The 21,127-nt window shown below is 46.8% G+C and overlaps 1 protein-coding gene across 1 annotated transcript in view; it reads right to left on the bottom strand.

Annotated features, from left to right (window-relative positions):
* LOC139229143 (CUGBP Elav-like family member 4) overlaps positions 1-21,127 on the bottom strand; it is a 557,794-nt gene that overhangs the window by 491,729 nt on the left and 44,938 nt on the right. The window contains exon 2 of the mRNA XM_070860805.1: positions 12,209-12,291. Coding sequence (XP_070716906.1) covers positions 12,209-12,291 — 83 coding nt within the window. The remainder of the gene's footprint in view (positions 1-12,208; positions 12,292-21,127) is intronic.

The following is a 21,127-nucleotide window of genomic DNA, read 5'->3' as shown; positions in this document are numbered from 1 at the left end:
GCAGTAACACTATTATTACAGGTCTCCAATGTTAGGCAATAACTTTGATCAATGAAACTCTTTTAGAATCCCAAATAGTTAGTTTGCAGGTGCAACAGGTAATCAGGAAGGCGAATGGAATGTTGACCTTCATTGCGAGAGGGATGGAGTACAAAAGCAGGGAGGTCCTGCTGCAACTGTATAGGGTATTGGTGAGGCTGCACCTGGAGTTCTGCGTGCAGTTTTGGACACCTTACTGAAGGAAGGATATATTAGCCTTGGAGGGGGTACAGAGACAATTCACTAGGCTGATTCCGGAGATGAGGGGGTTACCTTATGATGATAGATTGAGTAGACTGGGTCTTTACTCGTTGGAGTTCAGAAGGATGAGGGGTGATCTTATAGAAGCATTCAAAATAATGAAAGGTATAGACAAAATCGAGGCAGAGAGGTTGTTTCCACGAGGAGTTAGATGGCCTACTCCTGTTCCTATGGAATTCTCTGCCAGAGAGCTGTGGAGGCTGGGTCATTGAATATATTTAAGGCGGAGACTAGAACTAGGGGGCACAGCATCAAAATACGGGGGAGCCAATTTAAAACTGAGTTGAGAAGGAATTTCTTCTCCCAGAGAGTTGTGAATCTGTGGAATTCTCTGGCCAAGGAAGCAGTTGAGGCTAGCTCATTGAATGTAGTCAAATCACAGATATATAGATTTTTAACCAATAAGAGTAATAAGGGTTACGGGGAGCGGGCGGGTAAGTGGAGCTGAGTCCACGGCCAGATCAGCCATGATCTTTTTGAATGGCGGAGCAGGCTCGAGGGGCTAGATGGCCTACGCCTGTTTCTAATTCTTATGTTCTTTTGTATGTTCATCAGTGTCAAGCTTGTAACAAACTCTTATCGAGTAATACCATTTAGATTTTTTTTGAGGATTGCAATTATTTTTGTTTGAATAGTGAATGCTGATGACATCATCAATTAAGTAACAGACTTCAGAAGGACAGAGACAGACTGGTGAAATGGGCAGATTAAATTTAACGCAGAGAAGTGTGAAGTGATACATTTTGGTCGGAAAAATGGGCTGAGGCATTACGAACTAAATGGTACATTTTTAACGGGTGTGCAGGAAGAGAGGGGACCTGTGCACTCAAATCTTTGAAGCAGCAGGTCAAGTTGAGAAGGTTATTAAGAAAGCATATTGGCTTTATAAATAGAGGAATAGAGTACAAAAGAAAGGATGTTTTGCTGAACCTTTATAAAACATTGGAGCATTGTATTCAATTTTGGGCACTGCACTTTAGGAAGGGTGTCAAGAGGGTGTAGAAGAGATTTACGAGAAGGTGTTCAAAATCATGAACAGTTTTTCTAGAGTAAATAAGGAGAAACAGTTTTCAATGGCAGAAGGGTTGGTAACCAGGGGATACGGATTTAAGGTGGTTGGTAGAAGAACCAGAGGTGACATGAGGAAACATTTTTTTTTACACAGCGAGTTGTTGTGATCTGGAATCCACTGCCTGAAAGGGCGGTGGAACCAGATTCAAAAGTAACTTTTAAAAGAGAATTGGATAAATATTTGAAGGGAAACATTTACAGGGCTGTGAGGAAAGGGGGCATAGTTTCAGAATAAGGGGTCGCCCATTTAAGACGGAGATGAGGAGGAATTTCTTCTCTCAGAGGGTGGTGAATCTTTGGAATTCTCTGCCCCAGAGAGCAGTGGAGGCTGTCATTAAATATATTCAAGGCTGAGATAGACAGATTCTTGAACTATAGGGGAGTCAAGGGTTATGGAGAACAGGCAGGAAAGTGGAGTTTGAGGCCAAGATTAGATCAGTCATGCTCGAGCCTGCTCCTGCTCCTATTTCTTATCTTATGTTCTTAAAGAGTTGGGAAGTGCCATTAATTGGATAGCACTACCAAAGAGCCAGTACAGACACAGTGGGCCGAATGGCCTCCTTCTATGCTGTATCATGCTGTGATTCTATGAAGTGGCTGAGATATGTTACAACAGAATGTAAACACATGGGGCTGCATTTTCGGTCTTCTGTTATCCCTATTTGTGCCCCGGATGGGGCGGCAATGGCGGCAGTAAGCACTTCCAGGCAGGCGGCAAGCTTCCTGTGCCCCGCTGGAACATTCGGGGCCGGTTTCGAGGGGGTGCGGAGCATTACCGCCCGGAATAGGCAAGCCGGTGTGCATTGGCCCTGGTTGGGATACCGGCTGGATTTTTGGCTATCGCCTGACCCGTAACTAGGACCGCCTGTGGAAGCTGGCGCTCCGAGCTGTCGTGGCCACAGTGAGGTAAGTAATGTCAAACCTCAGGTAAGTGATTTTTGGTTTTTTTTATGGTTTATGTTGTGGTGGCGCGAGTTATGTATTGGGAATGTTTTTGGTGGCTTTGTTTCAGGGTTTTCCCGCCCCGAGGCCTCTCTTATGGTGCTCCGAGGCCGTCTGTTGAGCTCGGGATTTTCACTTGCTCAGCCAGCCTAGCGCCCTAAATGAGGCGTGGAACCCCTCCCTTAGTGCCCCACCTTCCCCACATTCAGGGCCCAGCTGGGGATAGACGCAACCATTTCCTGGCGCAACATTTACCGCTCTGCCTGGGACAACGCCGCGACAGAGGCGTGACCGAATTTCCAGCCTATGATTTATAATCATGCATCTGTTTGAGAATTTAGAAGTGTTCACCTTATAGGAAAAGGGCAGCGAAATGGGATTGAAGTAGAACAATTAGCATGGCACAGGGGTGATGGGCTGAATGGTCTTCTGTGCTGTAATTTGTACGATTCTATGAACACCAATATGTGCTGCCTCAGTGCTGTTAGTAGGCAACTGGTTAGATCCATACTGAAGTCAATCAGTCTACTAGATAGAGATTGTAAGCATATACATAGAGCTATGATTCTATAAGTACTGCATCAACAATGTAATTAGGAAATGTTAGACCTGTTTAGATCTGCACTATATTCGGTCAGTCGACAAGAAGGAAGTTGTAAGCATTAGGTGTAAGTAATGGTCTTTCCAGCTGCAATAAATCTAGTTGTTTTTCATTTATCACTCCCTTATTGAGAACCTTATAAACAATATAACATAAGAACATCATTTAGTTGGGTTTAATGAGAGTATCACTAATGATTATTGAGCTCTCTTATGCTGCTGGGCTCAGTAACTCCTCGGACCCATTTAATGGTGTCAACACTCGCTGCTTGTCCAACAACAACAAAAAAATAATTTACAGAGAAAAACCTAATGTCATTAAAGCTAAATCCCTGTACTTCCAGCTGTTTGGTTCCTTAAAGGGGAATGGTGCTGCGACACGCTTGTCCCAAAATAGGACTGACTTTAAAGAGGAAATCAGCTCCGAATTCCACCGAGATAGCGGGACGTAAAGGTTCCTGTGCTTGTTTATCTGTGAGGAGTAAGTCATCCACGTGAGTATGACTCATGGGCAACACAATCTGTCAACAGCCTGGAGGCTCAGTCATGCCCACATAGCCTAGTGGCAGCTGTTTGAGCACAGCGGGCCCCAGCTAAACAAGCGTACCTGATCCTGGCAGTACGGCAAAGAGCCAAAGCCCTCCCCCACTCCTCTCCCCTCTCCCCTTCGGCATTCCCTCCTGCAGAATCCCAGTGATAACGACAATCCTGTTTTTTTTTTTTAAATCCCCTGCACTTTAAACAAGGCCAGTCCACTGTTCAATTTTGCCCCAAAAGAAAGCCACTCATTTTAGACGTTTAATCATTCTCCCTGTAAAATATATTTTCCATCAAGAGTCTTCTGCTGGCGTTGAAATTCAGCTGCTCGACCTCTGATTAAACACGCTGCATTACTGAGATCACCAATCAACTGTCTTGAGCTCTAATCTTTGCAAATGCCAATTCAATCAGAATCCTCCTGCAAAATCTATTTCTTTCTTGAAAAAAGCAGCAAAGCCTTTGGTTTTCAAGATTTAACTGCCTACAAAAGGGAGCGTTGTCTTCATGAAAACGCATGAAGACAATTGAGGTTTTTTTTTTAACATCACGAAACATCGCATTGCCCCTTTGTTTTGTTTATCGACAAATTGAATAAAAGGCTGCCTGGTGAAGGTGGCTGGCCTGACAAAGCGAGGGCTGGTCCAGGAGGGGAGCCCAATTCGAGTGGACGGGACGTTCTGCTCACAGTCGGGAGTTTGGCAGCTTCCCCACTGACCTAAGGCTCACTTCACCGCACAAGCGACGGGGCTTTCCTTGGGTCTTGCACGCATCGATTGTGTCCGCAGTGGGGGAACGCTGGACGAGGTATATTTTCCTCGTGTGAACAAAAATAGTTGTGTGTGTGTGTGTGTGTGTGCAGCAGTTTTACCATTTTATCCTCAGACCGACGTTTTTGGTCGCAGTGGTGACTGGAGGAAGACGGGTCTCCCACGCCTGAAATATCTCAACAACTTGAATGTTGCCTGGATTTTAACATTCTCATCCTCTTTTTTTTTCTCAAATGTTCAAAATGATGGCAAGACTTAGATTTCCAAAAGCAAAGCTACTAAGGGCGTTTCATGGCCTCCGGGGCTGATTTTATATCTGGCAGTGTCCTAGAATACTGATAAGAAATAATTAAAGGGCATTTTAAGAGTCCCTTCAGACACCTACAGAAGTGCTTTCGCAGATGATCCTCCATAATGGAAGAAAGGAGTTTAATCTAAAGACCATCGCCACTCTTAGACCGAGAACCTGGCTTCAAAATGGTGCACGTCGTAGAAGCTAAACATCAGCGAGGAGAAATTCGCATCGTTTGCGACTCCTGTTAGCGTCCCTGGGGGGGCAAACGATTTCTCACCGGCGGCGGGGGTGGGGGGGAGCGCTACCGGCTCCCGTGAAATTGCACAGGAGTTAGCGGAGGCGCAAGACCGGCAGCGCCCCAGGCCGCTGTGCCGCCGATGATGTTATGGCGTGGTGGAGGACAAGCTCGGGGGGGGCGGTAACCCCAATTTCGTGGCCGGGTTAGGACTTCCGCGCCAGGTGCAGGATGTCCCACCTCGCCTCGGGGGCGGGGGGGGGGGGGAATGGGGGTGCGATACCAAATTTCGACCCCCTAGGAGGCAGAGCTTGGGCGGTGAGAACCCTTGCTTCGGAGGTGGGATCGCTGGCTTTGTTTTAGATGTGGGAGGTGGGATCGCTGGTTCGAGTCTCAGGACTGCCCAGGACCAAGATTATGTCAGCTCGCTGCCTGGGATAAGGGGGGGGGGGGGGGGGGGGGGCAGGAAGAAGGCAGAAGAGGGAAATTAAAAAATATTGCATTGTCAATCTTGCCTCGTAGCAAGTGATTTAAAATACTGGAAGGACATGCCATGCCTGTCGGCCTCTGTAAGGAGAAGGGATGGGCTAAGGTTCCGACTTCTGATCACTACCCGAACATTTTTTGGTTTTATTTCAGTTTCCAGCATTTGACGTCTTCTCCATTTAACACGCGGTCAAGTCGCAAATAACTAAAGAACAGGAGAAAGCATAAAATGAAGAAAGGCCACTCGGCCTCTCAAGCTTGCTCCTTCCATGGACCACATGCAATGTTGTACACGACCCAGCCCAATTCATCCCGAGTACAGGTTCTCCACAGTATCTCTCCTCTCACCTCCAAAATCTAATCGAAAAACTCCAACATCCCTATCAACCCTACATTGATAATCCTTGCTCACTTACTTTCCTGGTTATGATAGTTCCATGGCCCCAGCAGCTCAGGGACCATCACTTCCACACAACATTCCATGACCTCATTTCAGTGAGACAGACACACCGAAGTAAGTCTGAGCTAGAAATTGGTACAGGCTCGCTTTCGGACCCGAAATATGCAGTGTGCTCGGAGCGTGCACACCAGAAGCCAGTACCCAAGGCTAGTTCAGAATTGGGCCTCAGGCCTCAACAGCCTATTCCACCTTCCTGCACTATCCCCATCGGTCTTGATTCCCTTAATATCCAAAAATGTATCAATTTCGGTCTTGAATATACTCAGCGACTGAGCCTCCACAGCCCTCTGGGGTATAGAATTCCAAAGATTCACCACCCTCTGAGTGAAGACATTTCTCCTCATCTCAGTCCTAAATGGCCAACCCCTTATTCTGAGACTTTGACCCCTGGTTCTAGACTCACCAGTCAGCGGAAACATCCTCCCTGCAACTACCCTGTCAAGGCCTGTAAGAATTTTGCATGTTTCTATGAGATTACTTCTCATTCTTCTAAACGCTAGGGAATATAGGCCTAGTCTACTCAATATCTCCTCATAGGACAATCCCCCATCCCAGGAATCAGCCTGGAGAACCTTCGTTGCACTCCCTCTATGGTAAGTATATCCTTCCTTAGGTAAGAAGACCAAAACTGTACACAATACTCCAGGTGTGGTCCCACAATAGCAGGTTCAACCAAGGCCTGGATGTTATGTATACACAGCCTTCATTTAAGAACATAAGAACATAAGAGATAGGAGCAGGAGTAAGCCATTTGAATCCTCGAGCCTACTCCACCATTCAATAAGATCATGGCTGATCCATAGAGAATTCCAAAGATTCACAACCCTCTGAAAGAAGAAATTCCTCCTCCTTTCTGTCTTAAATGGGCGACCCCTTATTCTGAAACTATGCCTCCTAGTTCTAGATTCCGCCACAAGGGGAAACATCCTCTCTGCATCTACCCAGTCAAGCCCCCTCGGAATCTTATATGTTTCAATAAGATCATCTCTCATTCTTCTAAACTCCAATGACTATAGGCCCAACCTGCTCAACCTTTCCTCATAAGACAACCCTTTCATCTCAGGAATTAACTTTTACACAGTTATCTATTTACTCCCTTTCCCCTCCCCTGAAGTTCTTGAGTTATGCCCGGAGTAGATCTCTCCCATATCTCACCCTATTGGCCCCTTTTCATGAGTGAGTCTCAGTATTAAGTATCAGCAAGCTATCTGACCACAGTGAGTATAACACTGTTAATCCAGTCTTTGCATAATGTCTAAACACACACATACACTTCATTAGCTGTAAAGCACTTTGGGATAGCCTGAGGGCTTTCATTTCTTTTTTCAGCATTCAAGTGCTAAAAACTTCCCCATCATCATCAACATGGTGATTAACACCTCGTCATCCTCGTTTGGAGGGACCGCCTATGATGAGGGATTAACACCAATTTAAAGTTTTCAAATTACATTTGGGTTTATTTCTAGAGGGATAGAATTGAAAAGTAGGGAAGTTATGCTAAGCCTGTGTCGAACCGCAGAGGGATGTGATCGGGGCCCAGGAGAGGCGTGAGTTCGGGGCCCAGAACAGGCGAGGGCCCAGGGGCAGCACGGGCCCAGCCCACACTGCGATATGTGTGCGCACTAGGTCCGTGTAGCAGAGCTGGTCTCCAGTCGTCTTGGTTAATCCTTGCCACTGGATCAAGACCTAGCTCTGTCAACCCCGTGTGGTGGCTGGTGTGCAACGGTCACCACACGTTAAAAAAATCCACGCACAGGCATCTTCCACCCTTCAGGATGTAGTTCGGGATCTGGAATATTAGATCCTTCATTGAAACACCTGTGAACTCATCCCTTTTCGGTGTGGAAGCAAGTCATCCTCGTTTCGAGGGACTGCCTACGATGAGACCACACTTGGAGTACTGCGTACAGTCCTGGTCGCCATATTATAAAAATGATATAGAGGCACTGCAGAGAAGATTTATTGCCCATCCATAATTACCCTTAAGCGAGTGCCTTGCTAGTCCATTTCAGAGGGCTGTGAGTCTGGAGTCACATGTAGGCCAGACCAGGTAAGGACAGACGGCAGATTACCTTCCCTAAAGGACATGCGATGTTACATCTATCAGGAAAGGATGAACAGGCTGTGTCTCTTGTCTCTTGTTAAGAGAAGGTGAGGGAAGACCTAATAGAGGTCTCGGAAATTATGAAAGGTTTTGATGGAGTGGATACAGGGGGAATGTTTCCACTTGTGGGGAAGAGCAAAACTAGAGGACATCAATATAAGATAGTCACCAAGAAATCCAATAGGGAATTCAGAAGGAACTTCTTTACCCAGAGAGTGGTGAGAATGTGGAACCCACTACCACAGGGAATGGTTGGAGCAAATAGCATAGATGCATTTAAGGGGAGGATGGACAAGCTTATGAGGGAGCAGGGAATAGAGAGTTATGCTGATAGAATTAGATGAGGAAAGGCAGGACAAGGCTTGAGTGTCGGGCCAATTGTTTTAAATTCATTCACAGGATGTGGGCATCACTGGTAAGGCCAACATTTATTGCCCATCACTAATTACCCTTAAGTGAGTGCCTTGCTGGAGCATTTCAGAGGGCTGTGGGCCTGGAGTCACATGTAGGCCAGACCAGGTAAGGACGGACAGCAGATTTTCTTCCCTAAAGGGCATTAGTGAACCAGATGGGTTTTTACAACAATCCAATGGTTACATGGCCACCATTACTGATACTAGCTTTTTATTCCAGATTTATTTATTAACTGAATTTAAATTCCCCAGCTGCCGTGGGGGGTTTTGAACTCATGTCTCTGGATCATTCATCCAAACTTCTGGATTACTAGTCCAGTAACATAACCACTATGCTACTGTACCCTTGATTCTGTGTTGTATGTCCTATGTAATCCTATGTTACCTTCCACAGTGATCTGGAGTGAGAACCCTGGCCAACTTTCCTTAACATGCTTTGGTCAATTGCATAACCCCAACTACCAGCCTGGTTGACAGCAGCTAATAGAACACAGACAGTAGATGAAGCCTAGGACCTCCTGTTCTGTATGGATCAGCACCTGATTAGATAAGTTTGCTAAGCCATTGGGGAGACTTCGATAAATTGACAGCAGGGGGAGGGCAGCGTGTTAACGACCTTGTCGATGCGTGACAGAGCAATTTGAAAACTTTAAATTGGTGTTCATCACCATGCTGGGGAATCTTTTAGGCAGAGCTGCTGCCACTTGAATGCTGAAAAAAGATGAAGAAGACTTCGGGATGTCCCAAAGTGCTTTAGAGCCAATGAAGTACATTTGGAGCGCAGGCACTGTTGTAATGTAGGAAACGCGGCAGCCAGTTTGCGTACAGCAAGCTCCCACAAACAGCAACGTGATAATGACCAGATAATCTGTTTTTAGATGTTGGTTGAGGGATAAATAATGGCCCAGGACACCAGGGATAGCCCCCTGCTCTTCTTCAAAATAGTGTCATGGGAACTTTTACATCCACCTAAGAGGGGGCCTCGGTTTAACGTCTGATCCGAAAGACGGCACCTCTGACAGTGCAGCACTCCCTTAGCACTGCACTGGAGTGTCCGCCTGGATTTTGTGCTCTGGTCTCGGGAGTGGGACCTCAACCCACAACCTTCTGAGCAACGGCCGAAGGGTTTGGTAGCATTACAGCATTAGCAATGGAGACAGGAGAGAAATCACAGCACTTTACAAGTCATCTTTTTTTCTCTTTGGAGAAACACTTACCAAGCACTAGAGTGAAAAAAATCCAACTATTATTTTATTAACAGACTGTAAACACAGCTTTTACCATTGCAGCAAAATAATTGATTCCTTCCATTCCTCTTGAATCAGATCAGGGATGTCCATTGGTGGGGGGTTGGAATCACAAAGAAAACTTATATCCATAGTTGTCAACCACCATCAAGTTGCATTTAAGTAGCACCTTTAACGTCGCGAGGCACTTCGCAGAAAGTGTTTTCAGATAAAATTGGACACCGTGCCACATATTGGGTGTGGGAGCATAGTGGTTATATCACTGGACTAGTAATCCAGACGCCTGGACATGTTCAAATCCCACCACGGCAGCTGGGGAATTTAAATTCAGTTAATAAATAAATCTGGAATAAAAAGCTAGTACTAGTAATGGTGACCATGAAACCACCAGATTGTCAAACCCATCTGGTTCATTAATGTCTTTTTAGGGAAGGAAATCTGCCGTCCTTACCTGGTCTGGCCTACACGTGACTCCAGACCCACAGTGGTTGACTCTTAACTGCCCTGAAATAGCCGAGCAAGCCACTTGTATAAGGCGGCTCACCACCTCCTTCTCGAGGGCAATTAGGGATCGGCAATAAATGTCGACATTGCCAGCGACGCCCGCAACCCGAGAACGAATTAAAAAAAAAATGTGCTATTAGGACAGGTGGCCAAAAGCTTGCTCAAAGAGGTGGGTTTTAAGGAGCGGCTTGAAGGAGGAGAGGTCGAGAGGGTTAGGGAGGGAATTTCAGAGGTTAGGGCCCAGGCAGCTGAAACCATCCACTTTTCACGCAGGCATTCGTTTGTCCAAGCCCCGTTTGCACTGTAGATTATGTGGTTTCAGCGGTAGTCTCTTTTCTCGGGCCTGTCACAAACGGTAGGAACAGGGGTTGAAAGGAGTTGGCAAGTATTTATATCCCATTATTCCACCGTGCGGTGTCCCAGTACACAAATTACCAAGCCACAGATACAGAATCGAATTCTGCTAGGAATCTAACGTGGATAAATCTATTGGGGAAAAAAATGGAAACTTGATACACAGCAGTTATAAAAGCACCGTACAAAGTAAAGCTTTAAAAAAAAGACTTGCGCTTATACAGCAAATTGGCGCGTGGCCCAGAATCGTCACGGAGAGCTTTGCAAATGAACACGCGGCAGCCCTTTTAAGCATAGCAAGATCCCACAAACAGCGCTGAAACACACAACCCATTAATCTGTTCACCTTGGCTGCGCTGGGCGAGAAACGAAATATTGGGCAGGACAGCAGGAGAACTGCCTGTATGGGATCTATCTTTAAAATCCACCAGAACAGGCAGATGGTCCCTTGGTTTAATGTCTTATCCGAAGGATGGCATGCTGACAGTGTAGCACACCCTCAGCACCTCGCTGGAGCGTCAGCCCAGATTGTGAGCTCAGTCTCCCAGTATGGGTTCTCAAACTCTTTTTTCTCATTTGGGAAGAAGGAAAAAAATACACTTGCAGCCTTATCGCTTTATCCAAACATCTCAAGCCGTGACACGCAATCAATTATTTTTGGATCGCAATGACTAGTTGCGCAAGGCAAGTGTCTACATTTACGGTACAATTGAGATTGGTTTGCTTATTGTGGAGAGGCTGCATAGGAACAGGAGGAGGCCATTCAGCCCCTCAAGCCTGTTCCGCCATTTGATGGGATCATGGCTGATCTGCAACCTAACTCCATATACCCGCCTTTGCCCATATCCCTTCATACCTTTGGTTAAAATCTATCAATCTCAGATTTATAATTAACAACTGACCTAGAATCAATTGCCATTTGCGGAAGAGAGTTCCAAACATCTACCACCCTTTGTGTGTAGAAGTGTTTCTTAACTTCACTCCTGAAAGGTCTGGCTTTAATGTTTAGACCATGTCCCCTAGTCCTAGGCTCCCCAACCAGCAGAAATAGTTTTCCTCTCTCTGCCCCTCTTAATATCTTGAAAACTTCAATCAAATCACCCCTTAGCCTTGTAAATTCCAGGAAATACAGCCCTAATTTGTGTGGTCTCTTCTCGTAATTTGAGTCTGGGTATTATTCCAATAAACTTACGCTGCACTCCCTCCAAGGCCAATATAATCCTTCCTAAGGCACGGTGTCCAGAACTGCTCTCAGTGCTCCAGGTGTGGTCCAACCAGGGCTTTGTATAGCAACGTAGGAACATAGGGAGACAGATCCAGCCATCCGCTGACCAATGGCTGGACTTGAAATCGAACCATATAAGTGAGACCAATGCCTATAGTTCTGTGCCGCAGATCCAAGATGAGGAACTTAAAGGGTTACGGACAAAAAGCAGGGATGTGGGACCAAGCACAACTGCTCTTTTAAAGAGCCAGCACGGGCACGAGGAGCCGAATGGCCTCCTTCTGTGCTGTAAGTTTCAATGATTCTATGTAATGCTACACTGATCTCAAATTGGTCGCACTGAAAAGTTGCGATGCCATTAAGGAGGAGAAGCAGTTGGCCTGAAAACAGCCCTTTAATCATAATCTCCTGCAGTTACCCAGACTAAAATTATCCCTGAGGGACGCCTACTTTACATTAATTACAACGGAGCCTCCAGGAAAATACATATTCAAGCCACATTCAGCTGTAAACAAGTGGCGGAGCTGGTTACGGTCTGTTAACCTACAAGCCCATTTACAAAAAAAGTGTCAGAATCCGGTTTAAACGGCAGAAGCAGAATAACAGCAAAAAAATCACTAAAATGAGAGGTGATATAAATCTATTCAACGACGCGGTACACTTACCCCGGGCAGTGTCTTCTGCTCGTGTAATGCATTCTGTGCCTTGATAGCAGATTCTCTTGCACAGTATGTAAGGAAGGCACAGCCTAGAGGAAGAGAAAGATTGGCATGATAAAACAATCACATCGCACTGAAATTTCATTCCATGTTTAAAAAATATATGAGAAGAGGTGAGAAAAGACTGGCAGGCCTGTTCGATAGATGGTGAAACCTTGTACAGCCCCACACCCCACTCCCCGAACATCCGTAATGCCACCTCCTAGGAGAGGCAAAAGCAACCTGTGGCGAATTTCAAGGAAAAAAAATAAACTCGGGGCACTTTGTCCCTGACTCCCCAAGGCAATCAAGCAAACTCCAGGAGGGTATAGTTATCCCTGGCGCATTATTTGGCAAACTTCAACTAATCCAACACCCTCCCTCCCCCTCATATGTCCCAATCTTCTTTTAGGATCATAAACAGTTATCTCCAGCTCCTCTTCTTGGGCAGTCCCCCGGAGTCGAGGATGACTTGCTTCCACACTAAAAATGAGTTCTCAGCTGACGGATGAGACCAATGCGGGACCTACAGCCTCTGTCACAGGTGGGGCAGATGGTGGTTGGAGGGACGGAGTGGGTGGGGTGCTTGGGTTGCCGTGCACTCCTCCTACCGTTGACTTCCGCTTGCTCCCGGCGAAGAGACTCGAGGTGTTCGGCGCCTTCCCGGGTGCTTTTCCTCCACTTTGAGCAGTCTTGAGCCCGGAGTTTCCCCAGGTGTCGGTGGGGCTGTTGTACTTTTCCCAGCTATCCAACACCTCATTTACAGAGGTCGTGCAAGAGAATTCCGAACAATGCCGATTGTATTAATTTGAGGAATCAAAAATGCTCTACAGACCTGCCCACTCTAGACTTTTACAATTCCATGCATGCCAGTATCTTAGCTATGTCTCACATTGCACCTTAGGACATTTAGAACACTGCAGCTTCCAGGAGTCTAAAGCTGTTCCAAGAGCCACATCCCAACCCCCACCCTGTATAATTTGACTGTACCTCACACCTTCAAGGTGTCAGCCTTGGTTTATTTTGGCAGCAGTCTCATTTCTGAGTCAGAAGGTCGTGGGTTCAAGCCCCACTCCAGAAACATATGAGCACATAATCTAGACAGGCACTCCAGTGCAACGCGGAGGGAGAGATGTTAAGCTGAGGCCCTGGCTTCCCTCTCAGGTGGGCGTTAAAGATCCCATGACATTATTCGATGAAGAGCAGGATAATTATCCGGCCAACATCTATCACTCAACCAACACCTAAAACGGATGATCTAGTCACTTATTTCACTGTTGTTTGTGGGACTTTGTGCACATTGGCTGCCGCATTTCCTTACATTACATCAGTGACTACAATCAAAAAGAAGTTAATTGGCTGTAAGGCTGTTGGGACAGCCTGAGGTCATGAAAGGCACTATATAAATGCAAGTTCTTTCTTTATAACATTTTCCTCAGGTTGGAAGTTCTGTGTAGTATAGTTAAGGCTAGATAAATGGATATACATCCTCTGTATAGCATTCTGAGCCAGGTTTGAGAGGTCTGTGCTTCTAGGACATTGGTTGCGGAGATGGGGGGAGGGGTGGGGGAATGTCACCTGTGGAGGCAGAACATTTGCTGTGGGAGGCAACAGGCCAGCATTGAACAATGGTGATTTACAGGAGGGATAAATGCGAGAGACCATCAGCGGCAGGTCAGGGCCATAAAAGGAGCGATGAGCGCCGACCATGGGCAGTGTGGCAGCGTGCCACTTCTAGGTACAGCGCGAGCTGGTGCAGGAGGGCGACGGCAGCGAAGAGGGACATCATCAAGGTCCAGGTCAGTGATTGGAACGTGGGCAGATACAGCAGGAGCGGCGAGGTCAGGGCGAAGGAGCGGCGAGAGATTGTAGAGGGATGAGATCGGGGTCCAGTAGAGGGATGAGATCGGGGTCCAGGAGAGGCGCGAGTTCAGGGCCACAAGAGGCGAGGGCCCAGGGGCAGCACGGGCCCAGCCCACACTGCGATATGTGCGCGCACTGGGTCCGTGCAGCAGAGCAGGTCTCCAGTCGTCTTGGGTAACCCTTGCCGCTGGACCAAGACCTAGCTCTGTCAAACCCGTGTGGTGTCTGGTGTGCAACGGCCACCCCACGTTAAAAAAATCCACGCACAGGCATCTTCCACCCTTCAGGATGTAGTTCAGGATCTGGAATGTTAGGTCCTTCATTGAAACACCTGTGAACTCATCCCTTTTTGGCGTGGAAGCAAGTCATCCTCGTTTCAAGGGACTGCTTATGATGATAAAATATTTCATAAATTTGCTTAACAACCTTTGGGGAATCAGGGAACATTTATACAGAACTTTCCCTCAGGAGATTAAACGGATGGGGTAGAGTTTATGAAAAAACAGAATTGGCTTGATGTGCCAAATGGCCTTTTGTTATTTCATATTTTATGTTCTTATATTGACAACTGTCCTAAAGTGTGGTGCCCAGAACTGGCCACAATACTCCAGCTGATGCCTAACCAGTGTTTTATAATGGGTAGCGTAACTGCTTTTTGTATTCTATTCCTCTATTAATAAAGCCAAGGATTCCATATGCATTTTTAATAGCCTTCTCAACTAGTCTTGCCACCTTTAAAGATTTGTGTACATATACCCCCAGGTCTCTCTGTTCCTGCACCTCTTTTAAAATTGTACCATTTAGTTTACATTGCCTCTCCTCATTATTCCAAAATGCATCACTTTTTGATAGAGTAAATAAGGTGAAGCTGTTTCCAGTGGCAGAAGGTCGGTAACCAGAGGACACAGATTTAAAGGTGAATGGCAAAAGAACCAGAGGCGACATGAGGAAACATTGTTTTACGCAGCGAGTTGTTGTGATCTGGAATGCACTGCCTGGAAGATTCAATAGCAGCATTCAAAGAGAATTGGAAAAATACTTGGAGAAAAATTTACAGAGCTATTGGGAAATAATTGGACAGTTCTGCCAAAGAGCCGGCACAAACACGATGGGCTGAATGGCCTCCTTCTGTGCTCTGATTCTATGTTATTTTATGATATATCAAATCCACAATAGCTATGCTGTTTTTTGCCCTCTTCTCTCCATAGACTGTTTAACCACAGAAGGCATCACCGTCAAATCCAATCCCGTTCCTACTCGATAGCCACACATACACACTTTCTGATAGCGATCAGGAGCAGCCACTCCAAGGTCCTGAGGGTCATAGTTCAATTTCAACGTCCCAAGTGTCACTCAGCCCACACCAGGTATCTTCCTCATCTCTGTGGAACCATCCCACAGTGGGTAGTGAGCCATTGGGGGAAACTATCTCACGGCTATCCCAAAACTATTACCTTTGTCATGTATGTAGACCATGTATACTAACTGCATAGTCACATAAGGTATGCCACCAGAGGGCACTGCGGTGGGAGACCTGAGGGTCACCTGCATAGGTGTGCAGGGCCCAGTATAAAAGTCTGCCCACCATGCTTGTGCCTCACTCTGGAGTTACAATAAATGAGACGAAGGTCACAACAGCTCAAGTACAATACTAGACCTCGTGGAGTCATTCATAAGAGTATTAAAGACATAACAACCTTCAATTCACATCAAGACAGCCAGCAGTGGGTTTTACAAAAGACAGTAGCTGGCTAGCAGTTCCAATACAAGAGATAATGGTTGGCTGGTGCTAAGCTGTAGACTTGGAGAACAGATGGCTAGGAGCAAGTTATACACAGGACATTAAATAAAAGAGAGACTTGGAGTTATATAGCGCCTTTCACGACCACCAGACGGCCCAAAGCACTTTACGGCCAATTAAGTACTTTTGAAGTGCAGTCGCTGTTGTAATGTGGGAAACACGGCAGCCAATTTGCGCACAGCAAGCTCCCACAAACAGCAATGTGATAATGACCAGATAATCTGTTTTTTCGTTATGTTGACTGATGGATAAATATTGGCCAGAACACCGGGGATAACTCCCCTGCTCGTCTTCGAAATAGTGCCTTAGGAGCTTTTATGTCCACTTGAGAGAGCAACGGCTCATCCAAAAGATGGCACCTCCGACAGAGCAGCGCTCCCTCAGCACTGCACTGGAGTGTCAGCTTAGATTTTTTTCTGCTCAAAACATTAACATCGTGGTCATTCCATTGTACAAGATCCTTTCCGCCACTCTGCACAGCCATTCCTCCAACAAATATTAACAAAACCTGAAGTTAAATTTGTCTCCAGTAACATATATTAATCTATTATACATTAAAAATTGATCATAACCAAAGCTTCCAGACTCTTTCTAGGATATCCTCATCCCAAAAGGTTTCTTGCAGACACAACAGGTCAGTGCCTTTAAAACACTGCAACAACTGCTGCAATTTCTTCTCCCCACCCACCAGTCCGTTCACATTAATTGAGACCAATGTAATCATGGCTCCTAATAAAAGGAAGTGTGCCTGATAATCCCCATCATCGTTTAATCTCCGGCTCTTCCCTCCTCTCATGCTCCTTCGCAACTTTTCGGGCAGCTGTTGCTTTCTCCTGCAGCCTCCGGCTTTTTCACCTCCTGATTGAACCTTCCCTGCCATTTCAGCCTCTTCCTTACATTAGGTTACAAGGAGCCGCCCCTTCTCTCTACTTCTGCTCCTCACTAACCTTTCCCTTTCCACATGATGCCACCCCACCCACTTCCACGTCTCCATCGCCCCTCTGATTCCTCACTCTCGAGTTCCTGTGTAAGCTCCCGTCCCTGCTCCCCGTCAGATACAGAATTTCCCTCAGAGAGTCCTCCTGCTATCCTGGTTTCTCCAACAGTGCCGCTCCCTTTGGCCTCACCTCCACCGCTGACCCTTGCTCCCAGTTTTTTCTTCTCTCTGTGGGACAATGGCGCGTCTCCACCCACCTTGCTCCCTTTTGGCGTCTTTATCTCCCTCTCCCATCCTGCCGGCCCTTTAAGGCTCCTGCCTCTTGCACCCTCCTGCTCCCCGAGATGTACGACTCCCTATATGTCTTTGGAATACGTACACTTACCCCGCTCCTGCTCCTGCCGCCGAACCCCATGGATACCTGATTGCTTAGAGAGAGGCAAGCCATATCATGGCTCAACTCTGTCCTTGACCCATGATGTCCTCTGCGGACTTTGTCCTTTTACACCATACTTGGTGTGTTTTCCACCATCCCCATCCTGTTTTCTGCTCCGCAATTTTCTGCCGCTTCTTGCGCTCTTTCCTCATTCCGTTCGGCGGTTGTCCTCCGCCTGCTCCGCTCTTCTGGCCACTCCACTCACCTCCTGCTCCTTCTCCCATCTCCTCGTCGCTCAAGGAGCTTCCTCCTGCCTCACACTCACAGCGGGTGGGGCCTTTGCGACAAACCGCACAGCTCTCTGCCTTGCAGTTCCGAGCGATGTGTCCAGACTTGCCACAGTTATAACAGGACAGGTCTGGACAGCTTCTTACTAAATGGTCATGTCCAAGACAGTAATAGCAAACCTTCACCTGGTTATCATGCAGAACCCGGAAGTACTGCACTCCTTCCATTGCCTCGAATATCATGCTGTAGGGTAATGACTTCAGCCCCTCTGTGAACCACACCTTTACATAACGGGTTCCATTGGCTACCCGCATTCCAGGATAGTATCTCGTCTATTACTGAGTAGTTTAGTGTCCCACGATTCCAACATTTTTATGAGCACATCGTCCTCAACATAAACCGGCAGGTTTAAGAAACTACCACCTCTTCAGAATTCAGCAGAGTTACATCCAAGTACTTCTCAGCAACTTTCAGGCTCAGTAAAAGTCTTTCCACCTCCTCTCGGCCATTGACCGTCACTTCGAACCCAACATTCGGCTTTGGTCGGCAAGCAAAGCAACTTCCCTCACCGCAGGCCTCATGTACTGCCTGGATAATATCCCAAGCTCGCATCTCCTTATCCTGGCAGGGAACCTCCACCGTGTTTTGTTTTCCAAACCTCCTGGGGTCCCAGCCCAAACCTTTGGGCCTTTTATTCTCCCTTCTCCCAACATTTTCTCCCCTGATTAAATTCATCCTGGGAGCACTGTCCTCCGAGTAGCCCAGCATTCTGGGACTGCTGTTTATGGCCCCAAAAAGGGCCTAAAATTTGAAGAAAAACAACCCTAAAGCCCACCCACCAACTTTTTACAAACTCACTCCAACTCCTGCAGTATTCAGCAGCACCTGCTCATTCCTAGCCCCTCCCACCTAGACTGTACTAACCACTGAGCCACAGCTGATACTGGTTAGAGAACTGGCAGTGAGTTATACACAGGTCACTAGATAGCTGTCAAACAGTTACACAGGCATGAGAGAACTGGTAGTGTATTATATGTAGGACAACAGATGGCTGGCAGTGAATCACACAGGGCGCCAAACACTGCCACTAACTCAGATACAGTGCACTGGATGTTTGGTTGTCTGTTATGCACAGGTCACCAGAGCCTGGTAATGAGTTACAGACAGCGAGGTTTACACAAGATAGTAACTGGCTAGCAGTTGAGATATAAGAGATAATGATTGGCTGGTGCTAAGCTCTAGACTTGGAGGACAGACAGCTAGAAGCAAGTTATAATCAATCATTATGTTTTTCCTTGATTCATGCACAGGATGTGGGCATCGTTGTCAAGCCCGGCATTTATTGCCCATCCCTAATTGCCCTTATCTGAGTGGGTTGCTAGGCCATTTCAGAGGGGCAGTTAAGAATCAACCAGATTACTGTGGGTCTGGAGTCACATGTAGGCCAGACCGGGTAAGGGCGGCAGATTTCCTTCCCTAAGGGACATTAATGAACCAGATGGGTTTTTACAACAATCTGGTAGTTACATGGTCACCATTACTGATCCTGGTTTTTTATATTCCAGATTTATTTATTAACTGAATTTAAATTCCCCAGCTGCCGTGGTGGGATTTGAACTCACGTCTCTAAATTGTTAGTCCAGGCCTCTGGATTACTAGTCCAGTAGCATAACCACTATGCTACCATTCTCTTGAACTGGCATTAGGTTATACGCAGAGCATTAGAGGACTGGCAGTGAGTTGTATATGGGTCACTGGACAGCTGGCAAAAATTGGATAGGCACTGGATGACTGGGAGTATATTATACGTAGGACAACAGATGGTTGGCAGTGAGTTATACACAGGGCATTGGATAGTTGGCAATGACTTACACAGGGCAAGAGAGTTATACACAAGACACCACATGGCTGGCAGTGAGTTACACACTGGGCACCAGATGCTGCCACTGACTTAGATACAGTGCTCTAGATGTTTGGTGGTCTGTTACGTACAGGTCACCAGAGCCTGGTAATGAGTTACACAGGGCAAAAGAGAACTGGCAGTGGTTTACTCACAAGGTACCAGACAGTTTGCATTGTGCATCATGCAGGACAGCAGACAGTTGGCACCGAGTTACCCACAGGACACCAGATGGTTGGCAACAAATTATATCAAGGATAAGAGCTGACTGGCATTGATTTAGATAGTTATATTAGAGTATAGCAGATTGGGCCTATAATCACTGGAGTTTAGAAGAACGAGAGGTGATCTTATTGAAACGTATTAGATTCTGAGGGGCTCGACTGGGTAGATGCAGAGAGGCTGTTTCCCCTCGTGGGGGAATCTAGAACTAGAGGGCATAGTTTCAGAATAAGGGGTCGCCCATTTAAAGTAGAGATGAGGAGGAATTTCTTCTCTGAGAGGGTCGTGAATCTTTGGAATTCTCTACCCCAGAGAGCTGTGGAGGTTGAGTCATTGAATATATTTAAGGGGGAGTTAGACAGATTTTTGAACGATAAGGGAGTGAAGGGTTATGGGGAGCGGGCGGGGAAGTGGAGTTGAGGCCAGGATCAGATCAACCATGATCTCATTGAATGGCGGAGCAGGCTCGAGGGCCGAATGGCCGATTCCTGCTCCTATTTCTTATGTAACAGAGAGAAACAGAGAAGGGAATTGATCTGTAACAAATAGAACTCCTTCCCCCCCACCCCCACTTGAATTGAAACAGCTATTTATGTTTTGTTATATGTTTAATATGTTACCGTGATGTGGCACAGAGGAGGTGGTACAACAAAACTCACAGGGCAATAAAGCTGATGCATCCTTTCTTTGGTCAGCTGGCTCGTGCAGAAACCCATTACCATGGTGCAGAGTCTCCAACCAAGGTAAAGGGAAATCCACGAAGGTAAAGTTTCTGTTTGCCCGGTGTAGAGTGCACACTCTCTCTCCCTCCCCAAAGGGAAATACCATACTTACCAAAGCCCAGAGGGCTTATGTGCAGGTCAGTGAGAGCCAAGGCTTGGGCGTTCCCAAGTATGCATACCATTGTGGTTTAACCAGCTAATACTGTGCAGTGGTAGTAGTAAGAGTCCCTGGTAAGCTTCCCGCCACTTGTCCAGCCAGGTCCAACTCTATCCCATAGGGCTTTGGCTTGCAGGGTTATCTGGAGTCGAGTGGGAAGAATCAAGGACCCCCGCCTTTCCCAGTCACAGATCATTCCCACTCAGTCCCATTAGTGAGCTAGACTGGCTCATCATATCATAGGCAGTCCCTCGAAACGAGGATGACTTGCTTCCACGCCAAAAAGGGATGAGTTCACAGGTGTTTCAATGAAGGACCTAATATTCCAGATCCCGAACTACATCTTTCTTGAAAGGTGGAGGATGCCTGTGCGAGGACTTTTTAACGTGGGGTGGCCGTTGCACACCAGCCACCACATGGGCTTGACAGAGCTAGATCTTAGTCCAGTGGCAAGGATTAACCAGGACGACTGGAGACCAGCTCTGCTGCACGGACCTAGCGCGCACACATATCGCAGTGTGGGCTGGGCCCGTGCTGCCCCTGGGCCCTCGCCTCTTCTGGGCACCAAACACACATCTCTCCTGGACCCCAGTCACTTGCCGCTACAAACTTTTGCCGCT

This window comes from Pristiophorus japonicus, chromosome 18, assembly GCF_044704955.1.
Source record: "Pristiophorus japonicus isolate sPriJap1 chromosome 18, sPriJap1.hap1, whole genome shotgun sequence".
Classification (NCBI taxonomy): domain Eukaryota; kingdom Metazoa; phylum Chordata; class Chondrichthyes; family Pristiophoridae; genus Pristiophorus; species Pristiophorus japonicus.
Note: the sequence above shows the minus strand (reverse complement) of the source record. Positions and strands in the feature narration are given on the sequence as shown.